At 44.3% G+C, this 22491-nt stretch overlaps 1 protein-coding gene across 1 annotated transcript in view; it reads left to right on the top strand.

The window, feature by feature from the left end:
• Positions 1–22491, top strand: part of LOC126524727 (uncharacterized) — a 170503-nt gene that overhangs the window by 81167 nt on the left and 66845 nt on the right. The window contains exons 5-7 of the mRNA XM_072286987.1: positions 1607–1720; positions 11376–11541; positions 20344–20563. Of these exons, the coding sequence (XP_072143088.1) occupies positions 1607–1720; positions 11376–11541; positions 20344–20563 (500 nt within the window). The remainder of the gene's footprint in view (positions 1–1606; positions 1721–11375; positions 11542–20343; positions 20564–22491) is intronic.

Raw genomic sequence — 22491 nt, 5'->3', positions numbered from 1 at the left:
CCGCCGTGATGCGGTGTTAGCAGCGCAACACTCGCGCCATCTCTCGTACTGCGCTTCAACCACACCGACCACCGCGGGCCCCAGGCCACGCGGCGAAGCCGGATTACAGGAGACGGGAGCTATGCGGAAAAACAACGTATCAGGGGACGCGTGAGAGTCGCGCAACCCCACAGCAAAAGTTCGTCCCTTAATGAATAGTTTATTTTTATAAACCTGTGTTGACTGAAGTCGCGACAATATGCTAATGAAAAAAAATTATTTGTGGTTCTAACACCATGAAGTATTCAGCGTCTGGCCACATTTACTGCACATAAGAGATTCATTACCAGCCAACAGGTGAGTGTGCCATACATGTGGCCAATAATAAGACGGCAGGAAATGACCTCAGTTCGCCGTATTTTTTTAATGGGTGGCCGATTTCCTAACTGTGGCTTAATGACGTGGACTTTATTCAGTATTTCAGCGTCCCATAAGCGCTGCCCATGGACTCTAAGACTTTTCCGCACGAAAGGCTCCAAGTCTTTCACAGGGACAGCTATAGAGGATGAGTTCCCCATTCTAGCTAGGCAAGCGGCAGTTTCATCTTCCAGCATGTTACGCACAATACCGCTGTGGCCAGGTACCCAGCATATTGTGGCGAGCTGGTTAGACGTATATGGTCTGCACAGCAATGTATAGCACTCATTGAGCCCAGGCGTTTTATGCTTACACGGTGAAATTATAGCATTTACAATGCTGAAAGAATCAGTCAATGTAACTGTTTTTTGAAGATTCATTTTGCTGATATGTTTTGCTGCAGAAAGTAGTGAAACTGCATCTGCCGCAAATATACCTGTTTCTGTGTGCAGGGCATCGGATTCCGAAAAGCAGGGACTGACTGCCGCGTAGGACACGCCAGCATGTGAATTTGATGCATCGGTGTAAAATTCCGGGCAAGAGTATTTTGTCTGAAGTTAGAGAAAATTTACGCGGATGTGTGTTTCCAGAGCATGCTTCATGTATTCAAGAAACGATGTGTTATATTCTGCAACTTTCCGTTGTTATGACGGTCGCAGCGTTATCGGAGGCATTGCACGATGTGACCTGCGCAAGGGAACCTTCGCTAGACTTCACATATAAAATGACAAAATGCATGAATATACAACATAGTTAACGTGCTATGTTCAGGCCAAGTTTTATTTGAGGACGGTAATACAAGCCAAGTATAGGACAAGGAAGGAGACAGGACGGGCGCTAACTCAGAGCTCTGCTTAACGACACAGAACGTACGTAGCTGTAACATTACAAAAGGCATGCGCGCATGAGGCAAAAGGAAAACGATGGTTGTGATGCCCAGCCACTCAAGGGGGGCTTCATCTACTCATCGCGTGTAATTCTGTAGAGGTACGCATTGTAATGTTGCAGCTGCACTTTTTATAGCTCCCGTAGCCTCGTCTTGTCTTGCGCCAATGTTCTCATTGTGGAGCATCGCCGACTACCTCGTTGTCAGTTTTGTTCCCTGCATTTATTTTGCTGCGGACACTACTGTACACGGCTGTTTGTTAGATGTTCTGTATTCGTTTGGCACGCTTGCTAAATGGTGGAGTTTGGCTTTCACTGCGTGCAGACCAAGCAGTCCACGAAGAAGATGATACCACTGAACGCCGATGCGCCAGTTCTGGCACGAGAGTCGCAAGCTCCAATCTGGAAGAACGAGGAACGCCCTGCTCAGCCAACGACGGTAGGCGCACATCGTTGTTCCTTTCAAGAAATTAGATGGCAGTGTTTTTGCACTTCAGATCTTCTTGAATTATTTCCTTTTCTGAATTATTAGCGTCTGAGAGAGAAAAAGCTCTTTGAGGAAATGTAGACATTTCTGCTAGCCTATAATTATTTGAACGTACTACATGCTAATCTGCGTTCAGAAACGTATCGGGGAGAGAAAGGACGTAGAAAAAAAATGGCAGTAAGAGAAAATAACGGAAGAAAATGAATTATTGTGAAGAATGTGATGGCAAGATGTAAATATGCTAGCGCTCGTATATTATGCTAATCTCCTGAAGCAATGAAAAAATAAAATCTTAGGCAGGACGTTGCAATGAACCTACTAGGCTTACTACATCTAGTAATACGCGGGAAACAGACCCCTTCATAGTCGCATAAGATGTCCTTTCGTTTCTGTAACCTGGACATTCCAGCAAAATGTGTACCACGGATTCCCAACTCCCCACAGTAAAGCAGTAATATTCCACATCTGGCTACGCTTCTCTAATATTGCTCTTTGCGTCCCTGTATAAAAAAATATCCAGATCTGGTGAACCTGTTGTCATTTATATGAAGCACACCTTTCTTGAAACTAATGATGAGAGGATATAAAGTTGCCATTTCATTCCTGCATCCTTGGCGTGAAGGAAATGGGCATGCCTGTGCTCTCCCCTATCAGTGCTACTAATGTGATAAATATTCCATAGGCTTGTGTTCGTTAACTTCTGATTTATTTTAAATTTACTAGCCGCTTCTTGACCAGCCCGCCGTTGTTGGTATGTGGCATAGTATGGAAATCATAATCATCGCCAACACGCAGCGATCATGCAAAATAGCTGGTTGGCGTTGGAATAATGTGTATCTCCCACTTTTTTGACAACCCCCGCCGCGGTTATGTGTCACAGTATGGAAATCGTGTTCAACAGCAACACGCGGCGATCATCTCAAAGCTATAGTTGGCGTTGGCAGGATATATACCTCATCATCATCATAATTTTAAATTCTATTGTAATCCAATGTGATGCATTTCTTGCAAGATGGAAAGCATTCTGCAAAAGCAACCAGCTACAGACCTATAGCCCTTACAAGCTGTATTGCCAAGTCTTATGAAGCATTATATACATCAGATTGACATACGTCCTTGAAGCCGAGAACCTGCTGGATAATCATCAGTGTGCGTACAAGATAGGTTGTTCGACAACAGATACTCTAGTCCGGCAAGAACACGAGATACGTGCGGCCTTTCTACACAAGCAAACTGTCTCACGGTTTTCTTCGATCTAGAAAAGGCACACGACACACATGGAGGATTGGTATTTTAAGGGACTTCGCGGATTTAGGAATTCGTGGTAGAATGCTCAAATGTCTAGCCGATTTCATGACCGACTGAAAATTCCAAGTGCGTTTAGGAACGATGCTGTCACGCGTATTCATTCAGGAAAATGGTGTGCCACAGGAATGTGTATTAAGCACAACGATGTTTGGGGTGAAACGAATGTGTTCTCAGTCCTCAGTCAATGAATTCCGCTCTCGTTAATGCACTCATTATGTATGGATGACCTACAAATTGCGCGTCGTGCATCGAACTTAGGAACCTGTGAACGGCAAATCCACATTGCGGTAAACAAACTCACGCAGTGGGCATCTGAAAATGGGGTTTCGCTTCTCAAGTGAAAAAACTATTAGTGTTATCCTTTCACAATAAAGACGCCTACATAATCTACAGGAAGCCACACTGCCGGTAAAACAAGGACACAAGTTTCTGGGTGTTGTTTGATAAAAAAAATTGAACTTCTCGAGCACATAAATAGTCTTAAAATTAAAGCGATCCATGCACTTAACATCCTCAAAGTCTTGTCCCGAAAGTGCTCGGGCTCTGACCGTAAATGCTTGCTACATATTTACCGTACTTTAGTGTGCAGCATATCACACTATGGTAGCATCACATGTGGTTCATCCAGACAGTCTTACATGAGACGACTTGACTCAGTTCATAACCTCGGACTACGACTGACAAGCAGGGCTTACAGTGCATCACCTGTCCAGTGTTTATACGTTGACTGTAATGAGCCTCCTTTACAGCAGAGCAGAACGCTACCAACTCTTTCCTACGTACTACAAATACAGTCCGCACCACAACACATATGCTACAACATCGTCACACAGTGCAGCTCTCGCTTACACTACACAAATAAAGCGAACGTGATAAGGCCGCGCATCCTGCGATACTAGGAATAGCGTGAGGATCATGACGTTCATCACGAAGTCCTCCAGATTGCCAGAAAGCCACAACGTGTGCCCCCATGGTGCCATTTCACACCGTTATGCGACTGGACACTAACACATTTAAAGAAAAGAGACACCCTAAAGAAACACATTTTACAAGAATGCCGCGCCTTTCATGACAAATGAAAAATTACATGAAGTTTTATACCGATGGCTCTAAAACAAGAAAAGAACACGTGGTTGTGGGGGCTGTAACGGAAGACTTGGAAACAAGTATTCGATTACCACAGCACGCGTCTCTCTACACAGCCCAAGTGTACGCAATATGGACGGTAGTTCAAAAGATCATCGCTGACAAATACGAAAACGACCATGTACACCGATTCATTAAGCATACTCAAGGCACAACACGTGAAATTGGAATGTGAACCCCTGCTAGGGAATATTTTAAACACATTAACGTCAAACAAATACGGCGGATAAATTAGGTTTTGCTGGGTATCAATACATTTTTGGATACCAGGCAATGAAGTAGCGGATAGATGCGCATCAATGGCAGCGTACAAAAACATAACAAACGCAACACTTTCATATAAAGATAGTATCAATCCGATTCGGAAGGCCCTGACGTCAAAATGGCAACAAGAATGGGAGCATTGTTTAAGCAACAAGTTATATCTTATTAAACCTGTAATTGGGTAGCGGAAGTCATGCAGTCACTAGGGGTCCTATAACGTAAAGCCATTCTGATATGTTTTTTTTCCAATCTCATGACCTCAAATTTGCGTGACCGCCGACGCAAGCATTGGGCGGTGACTTGCAGGGTTGTCTCTACAGACCAATCAAATGCTCTCCTCGTTTACAGGAGTTCACGTTTGTTTGCTTTAAAAATGAATAACATTGCCTACACTGAGCGCCATGCTTTATCTAATTGGCTGACAAGAGGCGAGGATCACGCTCAAGTAGAGAGGGATTCAATGGGGCCGAGACAGTGAAATGAAAATTGATAACCGAATGAAGAGGGTGGTGCCGGCGTCTGTGATTGGACCGCTTTCCCTTACTTATCTTATGGTGTCTGTTCGAAAACCGTGACGGCATGCAGCGGAAGGTTAGGAATGCCGCTACAACGGATCCACAGCAAATAATAGTTGGTAAAATGAGGTCGCAAATGTTACACTGCCACGCTCAAAGCTTTATTGTATGCAAATAAACCCATGCTCTCCGGCAGGTGCGACTAGCCAGTGCCTGAGCCATTGGTGGCAGCCATCTTTTATTCCTTTCGGTACTGGGCAGTACGAGGGCTAAAGGTGAAAAGGCGTCGAATTATAGATAACTATTTTTCTTTTGTTCTTTCCAGTTATGCGTAATCAGTGTGTTCACGCATATCAGATGGGGAGCTATCGCGGTTTAGGCAACGTCACGTGAGAGACACGCGAAGTTGGCGTGGTTTAAAAAAGTTTTCGACCAATGGCGGAAAGCTGATTGCATAATTGGAATAGAAAAGTTTCGAATAGCTTTGCATTATAGCGCCCCAGCAACGGTTCCATGAGGTGATCTTGTGTCGACTTCGGATGGGACACACACTTCTGACGCACACAAAGAAAACCCGCCATGTTGCAAAAAATGCCGTGAACCTGTTACAGTCATATACATCCTAATAAAATGTCCACACAGTGATACACAGAGACGGAAGTTTTTACGCAACCTGTATAATTTACAAATACCATTACACGCAGCCCTATTACTGGCAGATGACTCCCTAGTACCATTTACTAACCTCTTCGTTTTTTGAGACAAAACTGGTTATTTAAACCAGCTGTGATGTAATCCAGGACCTGCTCTAACGTTGCGTTTCTTTTGTCTCGTGACTGGCGCAGTAGGATCTTTGTTCTCTTTGTGCCATTAAACCCAAATGAACCATCCCACCATAATCAACAAGTGAACACGTAACTTGGCTGATCCCCATGTTGTGCGTATGTGCCATAGTATCATAATCATCAACACGCGGCGGCCATTGAAAAGAGCTAGTTTCTGTTCGCACGAGAGACCTATACAAAAGAAAAGCGGTTATAACTTTTATGGTCAAACAGATTTCCAAACAGGCTGGTATGCATTGTTGATACAGTGTATTATCTGCCTCACTTTTAGAGAACTGTTTACTGTAATAACTGCATAGAGAGGTGTTTGTTTTCTGCTTGTAGACGCGGCTATGACTCTTGGTCGCAATGTAAATACCTTATGCAAGTACGTATACTATAGTAATAAATACCCGAAACGAGGACAGAAAGGGCAGTTGTGGGCTAAATCCACAAATAACAAAATTATTTAGCTAATGATCCTGGTTGGACCATCGGATTGCTGCGCTGAGGCGCACAGGTTCGAATTCCACCGCTGGTCGCGTATAACTTTTTTAAGTGAATGCGAATTTACTAGGCGAGACCGCACTAGCGACCGCCCTACCAAACTAGGTCTAACTATGGAATGGTAGGCAAAATAAACTTCATTTTTTGCCACTGTTGGCATATTCTGCTTTTTAAATAGGCTATTGTGGTGTTTGGACAATAGAAACGGACAAGCGTCATGCGTAGATCGCAATCTGTCATCCAAATGAAGGAGAACCGCGATTTTTCTTTAATAACGATAAGTCGTGATGCATAGGATCAAATGTAGGAACCTGATACACAAAAACAAGTTTTCATCTTACTGTTTCAGTATCGGTGAGCACTTTCATGGCTGGCCTGTGTGTTTAGCCTCTGCAGACGGTTGAAAAAACCTAGTTGTTCCCGGTCCTATCGATGACAACCGTGTGCCATGAAAACAGGTAAAAATTTAGAAATCTGTATTTCCGCGGGCTATCCCGTACCATCAACAATTGTAATGAGGGTTTCCTTCGTACCGCTGATCAGTCGAGGCGCGGGCAGTAAACACAACCAATGGGCGCCAGCAGCTCAAGCCCTAACCTCGTACGTACGTGTTCGTCTGCTTCACTGCACTTTCTTTTCTCTAAATTACAGTATATTAAGTCGTGTTTTGGCAGCGTTTCTGTTTATGGAGCTACCACAGTGGCTCAGTGGCTCTTTTCTTCTGCTGCCTGTTAGGGGACGGCGTGTTCGGTTTACGGCTGTGGCGGCCGCATCTCGGTTGAAGGCGAAATGCACGACGCTCGTACTTCGTTGCTCGTTAAAGAGCCGCAGTTCCAAATTTACCGAGAGCCCTGCTGTATGGCAGCATTAAAAACTCGGGGTACGTTGTAGAGGTTAAACGCCACCATTTGATTTTATTTTCGTATTAATGCAGAGGCTGAATTTATTAAATTTGTAAACATGTTTCTTGCAGCGGCTTTCTTTCTTCCTTTTCTTGTTTTTTTAATTCATTTTTTTCTCCTTTCTTCTTCCCTTGTGAGGTGCGGACGAAAGACACATTGCTCTGATGGAGTACATATCTTACTTTCCTCCATTTTCATTGCCCATAGCGGCGCTGTGCTTTGCCGCAACGTTTCTCATTTATATTTCAGTATCCTCCTACTACATGTTTGTCTATGACTCGACGTCGCTGCTTTAGTCAGGAGCATCTTTACATTGCACCCCATATACATCACGTCTCAGCTCAGTTGTGCAAAACCTAAAAAAAGATGCATGTATGCGTTACCAGAATGCAACCGGCTTGGAGTATTCTACTGTCCTTTTTTGCAACTCAAAGGAACTTTTACTATTATTTTAGATCCGTAATAAACAATAAATATTTCAAGAACTGTCAAATTATTGATTTGAACGTGACATCTTGGATTTCAAAGATTCAGGACTATTGAAATATAACCAGTTCTTTTTCCGAGAAGTTAACTGCTGTCGACTTAATTTTTCGGGGTATTGCTAATATTCCTACGCGCATTTCATGAACTTTAGAGGAACCTTTTCCAATATCGCGGCTCGGATTATTAGATGCGTTCAGTGACCACAAATTACTAGAACCAACTATTGCTATGTAGCCCTTTCTGGTAGGAACTGTATATAGAGAAAAAAAAAGAGGTTATAAGAAAGCCAACTAGAACACCATTGACGCGGAACTCTATAGCTTTTTTGATAACATGGTATTACCTTCTTCTTACGTCGCTCATTTGAAGAAAACTAGGTTCTCTTGAGAAATAAAATTTCGACGTTGTTAAGAAGCATGTCCCTTTGGTAACGCAGTGAATGATCAAACTAATCCGTAGTTTACCATGGCTCTGGCAGGTTCAGAAACAGAAAGTTAGCGGCTTTATAAGACAGCGATAAGTTTTCGTTTGCCGTTTGCTTGGGATAGGTATGAGGAATGCCAGCAGTCATACTGTCACGCAATATCGGCTGCCTAGCAAAATATTTTTCTCAGCACTTTGTATCCTAACTTAAGAATAATTCTAAGAAGTTCTGGAAAGTATGTCCAGATTACGACAGTTAGCACCTTGCCTTGCACGATGAAATCACTCCCATTGACACTGAGTGTCCATACGCGTTCAACTCATTCTTCCGTCTTCACTAGTGAAGCTGACTTGAATCTTCCCAAAGTGCTTAATTGAGGTAACCCCTACATGCAACTATCGAAATTAGTCGAAGGTATTTCTAAAATAATAGACAGCGTTAGAATGCCTTCTGGTGCCACCAATAATTACAAAAATTTTAAGAATCAGACTGAAGCAGAATTTTATTCCACTCCTTTCGACAATCATTATTTATCGCATAGTTAGCCACCAACAGGAAGAGAGCGAAGGTGGTGCCAGTAGAGAGAAGTGGAAATAAGGATTGGGCTGGAAACTTCCACCCCATTTCTTTGAAATGCATTTGTTGCAAAATGTTCGACCATAAAATAGCCTCTCACAGTTACGCTCATCTAAAATCTAAGAAGGTTTTTGGTAACCATCATGGGTTCAGCAAGGGTTTATCCTGCGAGACTCAACACTTTGAATTTATTATTGACCTGCATTGTAACATGAAAAGTAAGATTCAGAAAGATTGCATATCGTTTGAATTTGCTAAGGCATTTGATCATGCAGCTGACTGTCGTTTCCTTTTAAAACTCTCTGCGTTAAAACCAGATTATCTTACGTTACCGCGGCTCCGTAATTTTCCCACAAGTCGAAAGCAATTTACTGCACTTAGGTGCTATCCTTCACCACTTTGTTACGTTTCCTCTAGGGTACCCCAAGGCAGCGTCCTAGGCCACTTACTTTTTTCATCCTCATAATGACTTCTCTGACAACATATCACCTTGTAAGCATGTTTGCTAATGATTTTATTAATTATCATCCCATTTACAACTTAGCGATCACTTGGCCCTTCCACCGGGTATTTGTGAGTGGTGTAAAGCCTGTTTGCTGACTTTAAAAGTTTCCAAGAGCAAACTTGCAAGATTTAGCCGTAAACTAAATAAGTCTAGCGGCCTATGTAAAACTGGTAACAATATTGTGGAACGTACTACTTAGTACAAGTACCAAGGCGCCAACCTAATTCCGAATCTTTTTTGGTGGTCACACATTACTTTCATCTGTGATAACGCATCAAGGTCATTGGGTTGTTTACGCCATAATATACATAATTCTCCCTCTAGTGTACGTATACGGGCTTATGCCACTTTAATTCTTCCGCAGCTTGAGTTGACCTCTTTTATTTGGTCACCGTATCAACAATGTATTTTCAACCCATGTTAGAAGCCTTCCAGAAAAAAGCCAGTCGGTTTAGTGCGGATGATTACCGCTACTCATCCAGCATAATAGAAAATAAACATGACCTTTCACTTCAGCCTGTTAATTACTCGCTCTGACATTGCTCTTTTATCTTAGAAATTTGTTCACAGCAGTACGATATCCTCATTGCACCTTTGTCTCGCCTATGGAACTTACACACGCGGCGTAACAACTTTAGGCTGGCACACCTGTCGGCTCTTCCACGAGCTATTCGCTTGCGGCATGAGCTCCCGTACAACCTTTGTGTTAGAGCAAGATTGCGCGAAAGTCGCGTAAGTCTTCAAAAAAATATGTATATCTATGCTCCCGAACCCAATGTTTCCTATTTGCCGCCTTCACATGCCCTTGCTCATAGTACTGTTGCCAATATGTCGACCTTTCTTCATGCTTCTGACGGGAAAGATATATTTAGTGATTGATTTTTTATTCTCCATAGCAGTGTTTCCTTTGAGTTATGGTTCTTATTTTTTTCGTTATAGCCTTTGTGCTTGAAATTACTATCCTTCCCACCCCTTGCTTTCATTGTGTATGTGAGTGCATCTCAGTGGGGTAATTGTTCTTTTATTTTCTTTAAGTGTCGATGTATTTTGATCTGTATATAAGCCTTTACTGTGCCACCCCTTTCTACACTATACTCCACGGTGCCTCTGTAAGGTATCTGTAAATAGATAAATAAAATAAAATTAGAAGAATGAAATCTTACAACCAGGAGCATTACCCTACCACATTCAGACTACAGTGAACAGAGAAGAAATTTTTTCAGGCATCTTGAAACTGAAAGGGACAATAGAGGAAAATACTAAGTCAAGCTAAAGTGATACATTGGTGCTCGAGAATCTCTAAGGCATGTATATTATAGCGAACCGAGCCTTAATAATCGAGAAATCGAGGTAAATACAGGACATGATTAGAGACTCCCCCGGGACATTGAGGTACTTGCCCGATGACGAAAGCACTCCTCACTTAAATTCTGTCACTGGTACTCAACTACTCGTTGCAAAAAACATCCTCGTATTGTTTTGTAAGATGAAATAAAATGCTACTTGTCCAGTTCCATTTCATGTTAAGAAAAAAGAACTCATTGAAATTACCGTTGAAAAGGACGCGGGCGGTCGAAAGGTTTTGTTTTCACTCGACTCTGCGCCGCCCACGCTTTCGCGTTTCAGTACTTTCCTGATCGCGTAGAGCTGCACGGGTTTTTCTGGCTGACGAAACTCGGACAAACTGCAAGTAGCAGAGAATTCAACTTCCATGAGATGTCGCGGGATGTCCGAACGATCTGTGCCACTTGACCAAAAAGAAGCTGCAGCAGTGAATCCGCCTCTCTGTCGTGGCTCGGTGCCGGCGTCTGTCAGGCGCAGTTTTACTCACCGGCAGCACCAAAGGGCGGTGATGGCGTATGCAACCTCACCACTCCCCCGATTGGGTGGCGGGAGATATGAATTTCGAAAAAGGTATTCAGACCCTTCAGATACAAATTTGTCATAAACTAAGTCTTTTCTTGGCACAAAACATGCGTTGCGAGGTTTCTGCAATGGTATTTAAACAGTCCAAGTCGACTTAGTATTTGCCTTTAGTCTCCCTTTAAAAGCCGCCTCGAGCTTACGAAGTGGCGCTTTGAAACATAAACACGGTAAGAGGAGTTTCAGCGGGGCTACGAAGTTACCAATTCTTATGCCCACACTCGCAGGGCAAGGTGTCGCCGAAATCTGCACTGAAGAACTCTCGACGCAAATGTTCGGCTGCCAAGAAGGCCTTGCTCATCGAACCTCCGCAGTTTGGTGCCAAGTGTGACGTGTCCTCGGTTTCACTACGACCGCAGCCGCTGCCAGCGAGCAAACGGCGGCAGTCTCTCGGTAAACGGAAGCACAGCGGTGAATTTGAAACACGTGCTGAACTTTGTATTGGAGGACAAACACGAAGCGTCACGCTGGCTCTGTATTGCACAAAATTTCCTGTGCGGCCTTTAACCGAGCTGGCCGCTAGCCAAACGTCAAGTAAGGTAGCCGTGTAACGTAAAACTATCCCAATCTGTGTTTATTGCAAACATCTGACGCCAAACTGGCGTTGCCGCTGACGCAAGCATCGAGCAGTGACCCGCAGCGTTGCCTGAACAGCCCAGTCGAACGCTCTCCTGGTTTACAGGAGGTCATTTTTTTTCTTGCTTTAAAAACAAACAACATTGCCTTCATTGAGAGGTTGTCCTTACCTGATTGTCTGACAAGAGGCCAGCAGCACGCTCAAGCGGACAGAGTTTTAATGGGACCAAGCCAGCACAGTGAAAGTAAATAACCGAATAAGGAGGGTGGTGCCGGTGTCTGCGATTGGTCTGCTACCTTTTACTAAGCTTGTGATGGCTGGTCGAAAATAGCGGCAGCGCGCTATGGAAGCTTAGAAATGGCACTAAAACGGATCCTCAGCAGGATTTGCTGAGCGATGTCGTATACATTTACATTGAAAAGATTCGAACAGACACCAGCAGTATGACTCGAACAATTGAAGAATTACAAACCCGCCTAGAGGACGCCGAAAACAGAATACGTCAAAATAAGGTAATCTTTTGCGACATATGCGACCCTAATAACAGCGAGACATGGGTCGACTTTGAAGATGCAATCATTAACTTTTTTCAAAATAATCTGGAAATAACCGTGGGACCTCGCGACTTAGAAAGAGCTCATCACCTCGGTCGTCATTCTGTTGGTAAGAATCGTTCCACCATCGTGAATTGCACGTGTTATAAAACTAAGGAAGCAATAAGAAGCAAATGGCCATAAACTAAAGAAATACTGACTTTGGCATTGGCGAGCACTTTTCGCATTGCGTTCGACACGCATGGTAACAACTAATTGCATTTGCAAAGTTTTCCTTGAGATTTAGGAACCTTCACATCGGCTCGCAACATTACATCTTCGATGTTTCATTCAACACCGGTAAAGAAATCGCACAGCAATCGTTCTGTCACCGTGCACCAGCAAAACGTGAGCGATTGGCACTAAACAATCTTATCTCCTTTTCCGTGATATTCACCAACATTCGCAGTTTGCTTTCAAAGTGCGAACTCATATCGAACGTAGTTTCATCATCAGAGAGCAACGTATTGATACTAACCGAAACTTGGTTGAACAATAAAGTTGCACACGCCGAAATCTTAACCGACTTACCCGAATTCCACGTGTACCGTAACTATCGAAAGGGCTCGCGGAGGGGGCGGTGTTCTTATCGCAGTAGTAATAACCTTGAAACGGCTCGCTGAAATTGATGTGCAGGCGTGACCAAGGATTCTCAGGAAATAGCCAAGGCGTTGATAGCAGTGGTTGCGGCACACGCTGATGTCCTTGGTACACCGTGCAAGATTTTACCTTCCTGACAATATCGTGGTCAATGTTGGGTCGTCAGACATAGCTTTGTCTCCCGCAGGGGCGTCTGCATCAACAGGCGTGTTTGGTGTGTTGCGACATCATGTACCCGAGCATATGAGGGTTGGACCCTCCTGTGTCTAACCGTGCATGGCTTAGCCATGTACGGGGAAAAGGGGATCCTGGGGATATAGCCAATGCTGAGTGTTGGACCTTTAAGGCCCCTCGGCGGAGGCGACACACCCCTTTGGCTTCGGCCTCACGTAGACGGAACCTCCGGACTGACCCATCCGGGGTAAATCGGTAGTTGCCTTTTCCTATCCTCATCTCCAAGCTTGGTCTTTCTCTCTCACTTTTAGAGTTTCGTGCCCTCTCTCTCCTGCATCACTTCCCATTTTCTAGGCAGCGAGGGTTAACCCTGTGTGAGTAGCCTACCTAGATTGTCATATTCGATTATAGTGGTAACGAACAGCTGGCGTTTGCGGGACCTGTTTCACGGCTCCTGCAGCGTCCCCTTGTAGGACTCCAATCTCAACATATCCTTATGGCTAGTTCCTTCCCCCCTCCATGATCGCCCTCAGAAAAGAGGGCGCGCGGAGGAGGTGTTCCAGTTTTTTAGTCGGCAAAAAGAATCTTTCCCTCATTTCCACATCATTCATTCTGAAAAACCAGACAAACCAGTGCGAACAATTTGACCATTTCCTTGTTTCGAAGTCTCTTACCGAAGTTTTTGGTACAGGTTACAAGGCATCGACGAGGGCAAGCGGATATCTTCTCTTGGAGCTCCGCGACCCGAAACAGTACGAAAAAGTGCCCAATCTTGTCTCATTTGAGGATGCCCAAGTAACAGTAACACCACACCGTACTATGAATACCACCCGTGGCGTTGTATTAGATGATGATCTGTTTGAGGTTTCTGAAGCTGAACTCCTGGAGGGCTTCAGTGGGCACAACGTCATCAGCGTTAAACGAATAAAGATAAGGCGCGACAGCAAATAAATTCAAACCAAGCACCTAATACTCCCATTCAGCTAAAGAGTTCTGCCCGAGCCTGTAGAGGCCAGGCACACCAAGCTCCGTGTTAGGCCACGCGTGCAAAATCCCTTCAGATGTTTCAAATGCCAACATTTCGGCCACAGTTCACAGAGCTGCCAAGGCCGCGAAACCTTTGCGAAATGCAATGCCCATAAACACACCTCTAAATCTTGCGAGAACATTCTCCACTGTGTGAACTGTGATGGGGAGCTCGCCGCGTACTCACGGTTGTGCCCACTCTGAAAAAAAAAGAGATTGTGATGATAAAAGTAGAGGAAAAAATAACTATCAAGAAGGCACGGAGGCGGGTATCCTACCTGCCCAAGAACACATTTGCCGACGTGACGCGTCAAGGGGCGGTGGCACAACGGCTTCCGTCGGCTGTCCGGCCCACACGCAGTCCGGCACACACGCAACATTATCGAAAGTTATTTGTTGAATCGGCAACGTATTGTTGCGACTTTTTGCACAAGAAACTGGTGTACCCCAGGGATGCGTGCTTAGCTGCGCGCTCTTTATCGTGAACGGGAAGACGCTTCATGCTCCATTACCACCAGCCATTATGGGCTTCAGATCCTGTAACATCGCAGTATGCGAGAGACAGGTACAGCATTAGTTGAACAAGGTGTCCAAGGGGGCAGACAAAAACATGTTTAAAATCAACCCCGCAAACATTATTGTTTTTTTTTTACAAGAAAGAGAGGCCTGATTCCAGATCCTTGTGTTTAACTGTGTGGACAAAAACTACCTGTCCACCAAGAGCATAACTTTCTAGGTATTACACTTGACTCCAGCCTTACTTTCTTTCCACACATTAAATATGTTAAGGAAGAATGTCTAAGAACAATGAACCTGCTTAAAATTCTATCCCCAGAACATGGGGTAGTGAGAGGAAGTGTTTGATTAATCTTTATGAGAGCCTAATTCAATTATACGATTGTACTATGGTACCGTCGTATATAACTCTGGCAATCTGAGCGCGCTAAAGATGCAGGACCTGGTCCACCATCTAGGTGGCCGCGTAGCCACTGGCGCTTTCAGGACAAGCCGACGATAGGGGCTCTGTATTGAGTGAGCAAGAAAGAAAAGCGGGGCAGACGCGCGCCGCCTTCCGTCGCACGCGATAGGTCAGGGTGAGTAGAGGGAGGGGGAGGCGCGAGCGTTAGGATTCTGTGATCTGTGATTGCGTAACGTGTTTATTGGCCTTGTTAGACGCATTATACGGAGTAACCTTTTCTTAGACGCGCAGATTTATTGGAGGCCTTTACGTATATTTAAATATCTTGTTGCGAGGTATTGTGTATACGCTCCGTGAACTTTGTTTCCTGTTACACTTTTTTACCTTTATCAAGCGGTATCTTCGCATTTGTACATTTCATTGTATCTTCACATTTCTAACGTACGAGGGCGAGTCAAATAAAAGTAAGCCAATCCATCCTGCGCAATAATGGTCCGGTTCATGCGCGTAGCACACAGACACTCTCATGTGCAAAAGTGACACACAGATTTGAGGATAAATGTTCTTTAAAGCTCTCATACACTGCCTTGAACATGTTTGTGTGACATAATGGACGCTCCAAAAGTTGAACAGCGTAGTGTAGTGAGGTTTTTCACAGCTGAAGGTGTTTCCCAAAAATAAATGAGTCGCCGCACGGCTGCCGTGTACGTTGAACGTTGTATTTCATTGGTCACTGTGAAGCACTGGAGGAAATGGTTCAAAGAAGGACGTGAAAGCTGCAGATACAATACAAGACCTGGCCAAAGCCACCATGGAATCACCCTCAACACAACCGCAAATGTTAGTGAGCTGATTAAACAAGAAAGCGGGATAATAATCGATGAATTGGCAGAGCATGCGAACATCAGCCACGCTTCGGTTCACACCATAATTCATGAACATCTCGGTTATTGGCTCTTGTGTGTCCAATGGATGCCCAAGATTTTCAACCACCGCCAGAAGACGTAGAGTTTCGGCGCTGCCTTGGCTCATCTGATCCGGTATCGCAATGAGGGTGACGACTTCTTGTCTGCAATTGCGATCGGGGACGAAGCCTCCTGTGGAAGGTGAGCTCATTGCAAACGTATATCACGAACTCTAGGCAAGACCGGGTCTTTGGTCGAGTCCTTGGCTACTGCTGCAGATGACAAAACTCGAAGGTAACGTTCTTCGAACATGAATATGTGTGAGAGACGTTCGACTGAGAAGTTTTCGCATTTCTGTGACAAACGCCTCAGTCCATCAGCATGCCCTATGTGCCTTCGTCGAGTATAGATCAAGGTATCGTTGCAAGCAGATAGCATAAAGGCCAAATGCACAACTCTATGAGAACTACGTTCGGGAAATGACTAGTCTTGGCCACAGCGACAAAATGTCTTGATAAGAAATACTGGTAGAATCTTGCAACGCTACAGAATGACGCTTAAGCTTTCTTGTCGAGCTTGCAATAACCGGATGCAAACGAGACGGGATGTTCGAACCCATGGGCATCGCAGATGTGAAAAACTTATTCCTTGGAGTCAAAGTGAACCATTACATCACATATAGTTAAGTCGCTTTGCTTCTAGAAATGAATCTTCATACTCTTATTTCCACGTCTATGGTACATTAATAGCCAGACGTTGATGAGGCGGATTGAGAACTGAAGATAGGTTTGGCAAAAAATACTCCGTAGTAGATCACCAAGCTAAGGACACTCCGTAGCTGCTTTCAACAGGGGCGCAAAGAACTACCTCAGCCTTGCTTGGAGCAAGGTGGAGCCCATTGGCTGCACTCATCACCTAGGCCACGTCACCGGCATCAATGACGTGTCCTATGTAGTCGGCAGATGATATCATGAATTGGAATTTGCAATATTTTAGCTTGAAGCTGGTCTTCTGCGATGGTTGGAACAATTTAGAGATATTGTTCTCATGGTCCCTGTTGTCGGTGCCTTTGAACAAGATCTCGTCAAAGTAGATTGCAACGTGGCGTAGACATTGAAGAAGGATTTCCATTTCGCTTTGGAAAATGGATGGCACAGAAGAAATCCCGAAAAGAAGTCTGTTATGTTCCAAGAGACCTTTTGGTGTCTTGATAATTAAGTAAATCCTAGATGCAGGGTCGAGGAGCAGTTATTGATAAACATCGTTGAGATCTAGCTTTGTAAATTTGGTCCCATTTAACATCTTCGTCCACAGCTCTTCAGCCCTTGAAATTCGGTACTCGTCCACAATTGCAGCGGCATTCACAGTGACCTTGTAGTCTCTACAGATGCGAATAGGACCTTCTTTAGGATGAGAACAATAGGCTCTGCCCTATTCATACGGGCGTACAGCTTGTATGATCGTCTTTCCCCTGCACCATTTCTAGATCTTGAGACATTTTATCCATAAACGCCAACGGAACTGTTCTATATAGCTTTGAAAAACGGGGTTTTACTAACTCTTCAATGGCAAGCTTAACGGTGACGTCTTAGATAGTTGCTGGCCCATCAGAAACCAACGCACGGTGCTTCTCTAGGTGCTGCTTCAGACTTCAGCGACGCTGAAGAGTGGCCTGTTGAATGACATATTCAACTCCTCCATCCAGTTACGCTCAAGGAGCAACGGCGCTTTACCACGTGCGACCAGTAATGGAAGGTTGTACTGGTTATTGTTATACTTTGTTAATACCATAACCTTTCCAAGGACATATTTGATTTCACCGCTTTAACTCCTTAGTGGAACGTTTCAAGGTATGCAATGGAGCACCGGAAACTCACGGTCTAATGTCTCCTGCCCAGTTATGAATACGCTCACTCCTGTGTTAATCTCAAACTTAAATTGTTCTTGTATATTAAGTTAAATAATAAACGATTGACCTTCGAGGGCGCGGGTGACATCCAAGAAATTGTCCGCATACCGTACGTTTTAGGGCTGCTGCATGGAATTTCAACAAGGTTTCCTGGCTCATGTCGTGTATGCAGTGCAGCTTACTTGCCGGCGTTCTTCTGATGATATTATTCCTTGGGCACGGCAGATCGGTGGCTGGAAATAAATATTTTTGCTTTCAATACTTTGACTATATGACATTTCATGTAGCAATACTGGCAAAGATCATAAATGCGAGCACACTCGGTCACGTAATGCGTGTCACCGCAGCGATAGCAATTAACATGCTTTGTATGAGGAGCCTGGATAGCATTAATTGCTGTAGAATACGCTCCTGAAGTAGCACAGAGTTCCGACGTATCACGTTTCGCGGATTCCATAGGCAGTATTGGAGAAACTGAGGATCCTAAGGTGAGGGTAAGGTCCTCGAGTAGCCTGGTTTGCACTGGAGGATCGTTGATACCGCAAATGATGCGGTCCCTAAGCAAGTCGTTGAGGATCATTCCGAAATGGCAGCGTTCTTAGAGCTGCTTGAGTGCGGCTACATAGTCGCTAACCAACTTGCCCTCGTTGCGGATGCAAGAGTAGAACTTAAAGAAACTCACCACGACTGATGGTTTCCACTAAAGTACTTCCTGGGGGTTTGTAGACAAAACGTCAGAGCAGTTTCCGTAGGCTTTGCGGTGGCAAGAAGACACCGCAGAATAAAGTGCGTACTGCAACCGCAGGAACTGAGAAACACTGCACAACGCTTGTCCGTTGCACGCGGTTGGCATCGACCAACTGCTTCATTCCTTCCAAATAATGTTGCCGAGACTGCACGTGAGGCTCGAAGGGCTTCAAGATAACCGCACATTGCTATCTTGCAATTACTAGTTGATCCTAGTCGCCAAAATATTTGCAATTGTCCCCGAAGAGGCGGACACCATATTCTCAAGAACCTCGTGGTGCGACGGCCGGTGACCTGGCGCGCGCACTTCATTTACTCAGAGCGTGAGGACGACTAGCGTTTATGTATATCTTTATATATATATATATATATATATATATATGTATAACGCTACTCTTTGCTGCTTCCAAAGCCGTAGCATTCAGAAATACTCGGAAAACGCTCCATGTGAAATTTCCATACACCCTTCGTGATGCTTCATTGCCGAGGATCGATGAAATTAAAGATCTTGGTGTCTACTTCGACAAAACGCCATGCTTCTTTTAACAGGCTAGATATCTGAAACAGCTTACCCTTGTTTGTCGTATATCGCATGACCTTCACGCCCCTGTGGCCTTTCTAAAGTTGTATTCTACTGCGTGCTTTCCACTACCACCGTATATCTCTGTAGTATGGGGTGGAACGTGTGAATCTAATTCTGACCTCATTGAACGTGTCGCAAATAAATTTATATATGTGTTTTCAAGCATCGCCTTTGCCCTTCTGGCGACCACAGTCAAGCTCTTTCGAGTATATCTCAGCTCACACCTCTAAAATCAAGCCATAATAAATTAGACCATTTGTTCCTCTCTAAGGTGGTCCACGGCGTTATACATTGGCCGTAGCTTGTAAATCCTGTGCAACTTCCCTTGCAGCAAAAGTATAAGAGGGAACAGTCCGCATTTCTACCCGGCCTTGTTGCATTATTGATGGTGCTATGGCTCGGCTGCAAAAGCACGTAATAAGTATTCTGCCTGTATTTACATAGTTCAACCTTGATTTTCCGTCTTTTGTATACATGTAGATAGTAATGTTCTATGAGAAACTCCATTTTACACCTGCCTCCTCGTTTTGTTTCCCCTTTTGCTTCTCCATCTGGCATTGTTTTTTCTTCTGCCACATGTCTTCTTTGTACATTTTCTACTGCGAATTATTCTTTAAGCGCGCAAGTACAAAGGCTCCGTAGTGTTCCGGGCCAATGTAATGAATATATGATTGATTATTATTATTATTATTATTATTATTATTATTATTATTATTATTATTATTATTATTATTATTATTATTATTATTGCGTAGCGCTGCCTCCTTTAGAAGCGAACGCCACACTTTATATATCACGGCTAATGAGCTGGCGCACAGTTCCGTGAATGATTTGGAAAGGAAATGGACGAGTCGAGATACATACAGGGCATCACGGGTGCGTTATTCTTATGGTGTCTGAACACACACGTGCCGTAAGCGCTTCTATAATTTCATTTTTCTGCACTGTCTGAAATTTTCAAAAGGGGAACACGCACTCAAATCGGTCACAAGCAGGGTTCTTCCAATGGCCATTGTCGTTCATCGTTGTAAGAACAACTGAACCGACACCCTTTGCGCAGCTGAGGTGTGAGGCAACTCGCTGTTATATCGGCCTATTGTATAGATGTAGCTCTTAGTTGCAGCACTTATTTGTAGCATGCACATGCTGTGCATCTTTGCAGCTCCGCCTAGGCCGACCAGCCCAATGTCCTCAACGTTCGACAACAGCTCTGGTCACACGGCACCGATCAACAAGCGGCTCCGACTTGAACACAAGGGCGCGTCGGCGCTACCGCATGCCCTTCAAGACGCATTAACCCCATGGCAAGGGTCTTCTTCTCAAAAGTATGAGCTGGACATGTTCCGATTACGTAGCAAATTGTCATCCGGCGGCATTGCAGAGTCAAAGGAGCCATGTGAATAACTTCTATATATAAATTTCCTCGCGGAAACACACTTTCCGCGGATAAAGTGTGCAAGGTTGTGCTGGCGGCATACATTTTTTCCTGCAGTTTTCATCAATCACCCATTTTATCTTTCGTACGCTATGCGTGCATGTCTGTGTCACGTAGTCGCCTCGCCCCAGGTACTTGTATTCTATAAGTTGCACCTCATGCTAGCGCCTTCTCGGCTACGCCTCCCTTGTCACTACCGGGCGATGTGTTACCTGTGGCCTGCTTTTGCATGCTGTTTACTGAGTTTTCCACGTCTATTTGCGAGTACATTTTGCGCTTTTGTTTCTGGGCCTTGCTATTTTGTTTGCTGAACAATGGTTAAAGGGACCGCGACCACACAGAATGTGTCATGATATTTTGATGGAAATAAAAAAAAACATAATTTATGCCGATAAAGTCAGCATGGTGTTCGCGGTTTAACCAGACATCATAATCTTAGAATGGCATACAATGTCGCAAAAAAATACAGTAAAGCGAGCCACTTTACGCTAATATCATGCTTCTATAGCTGCATGCTGACATTTGCTTTGCGTAATGCGCATGTTATTGTGTTCACCACATGCATTGCTTAAAATCGCAACACTTATATTACATAGGCAGTTGCCTTTATTTTCCACGAATTCCGATCTAAAAAAATTCGCACTTACAATGGTGATGCCTGTGCAGCAACGACCGGTATTGTAGAACAATGGCGGGCCGCGGCGTCCCTGGTTGCATAGCGGTGCACTTGAGTGCTTTTGAACGCGTCATACTTTGCTAATGAGCACCTCTAGTTATGTGGTATCCCTGTGAAATACAAAATATGCGTCACATCAACAGCGGCTTGATAATCAGAATCACTATTTCTTGCAGCTAAGGGCCGTACTTTTCTATTTCCCACTAATACCGGCATAGAATCCCAATCGGGCTCACTTACATTGTTTCCACCATGTTTCTAGCGTACGATTTTATAGAAACGATCACAAGTACAAATTAAAAATCGTGATAAACATATTCCACGGCGATTTGCGCATTAGCGCGTCTGGACTGGGAACTCTAAACGGTAAACATTTCTTTGTACTAAGAGAAGCCTCTGCGCCTGAGTTCAGCTTGCTCCTCGCGCTGTCTGAGACAAATGAGTTCATCAGGCAGCACAATTGAAGGGAGTCAGTGCTTCAAACCACGTCATTGTGTGGACGTGTCAAAGAAATCTGGTGAACCTTAAGCATTGCGGCCAGGAGGTACCAAAAACACAAAGGTCCAATGGTTGTAAGATGACAGCAGCAGTGAATTGCGTCCACAGCACTTTGCATAGGCTCAAGAAGGTGCGTAAGTGCGTTGGTGTAAACATTTTCTTGGCCGATCAAAAGCTATGAGGAATATGTCCAGCGTCTCATATTATGCGAAACCACGGAAGCGCACTTCATTCATACTATCCGTGACACGTATGTGAGGCAGGCTTCGCTGTCATTGCAGCAAGATGAAAACGTCGTTACAGACGCCGTAGGATGATGTTGTCATAGTTTCTCCTGCGTTTCATTTCGCAGCATTTTGTCACCCGCATAAGTGCTCTTCTAACCGGCTTTATTTTTAAGTGCAGCGCTTCGTTTGCATCCTATGCTATTCTTATTATTGTTTGCTTCTTACATAATGTCAGGTATGATGAGCAGCATGCCGTGAATATCTGAGTGCTTCGTTGGAACGATGAAGTGGACAATCACGTTTGCTTGCATCGCTTTCAGTCTGATTGTCCAGGGTTACCCTCGCAGGTAGCGTGAATACTGTTTAGTTATCCCAGCTGGACATAATAAGGCCGGTAAAACACATCCACAACATTAAAAGATTAATGCTGTTTGGACACATCTGCAAGTTCAACATATTAAAGCTGTTTGAACA

This window comes from Dermacentor andersoni, chromosome 3, assembly GCF_023375885.2.
Source record: "Dermacentor andersoni chromosome 3, qqDerAnde1_hic_scaffold, whole genome shotgun sequence".
NCBI lineage: Eukaryota > Metazoa > Arthropoda > Arachnida > Ixodida > Ixodidae > Dermacentor > Dermacentor andersoni.
The sequence above is the reverse complement of the archived record's forward strand: the minus strand, read 5'-3'. Positions and strand labels throughout refer to the sequence as shown.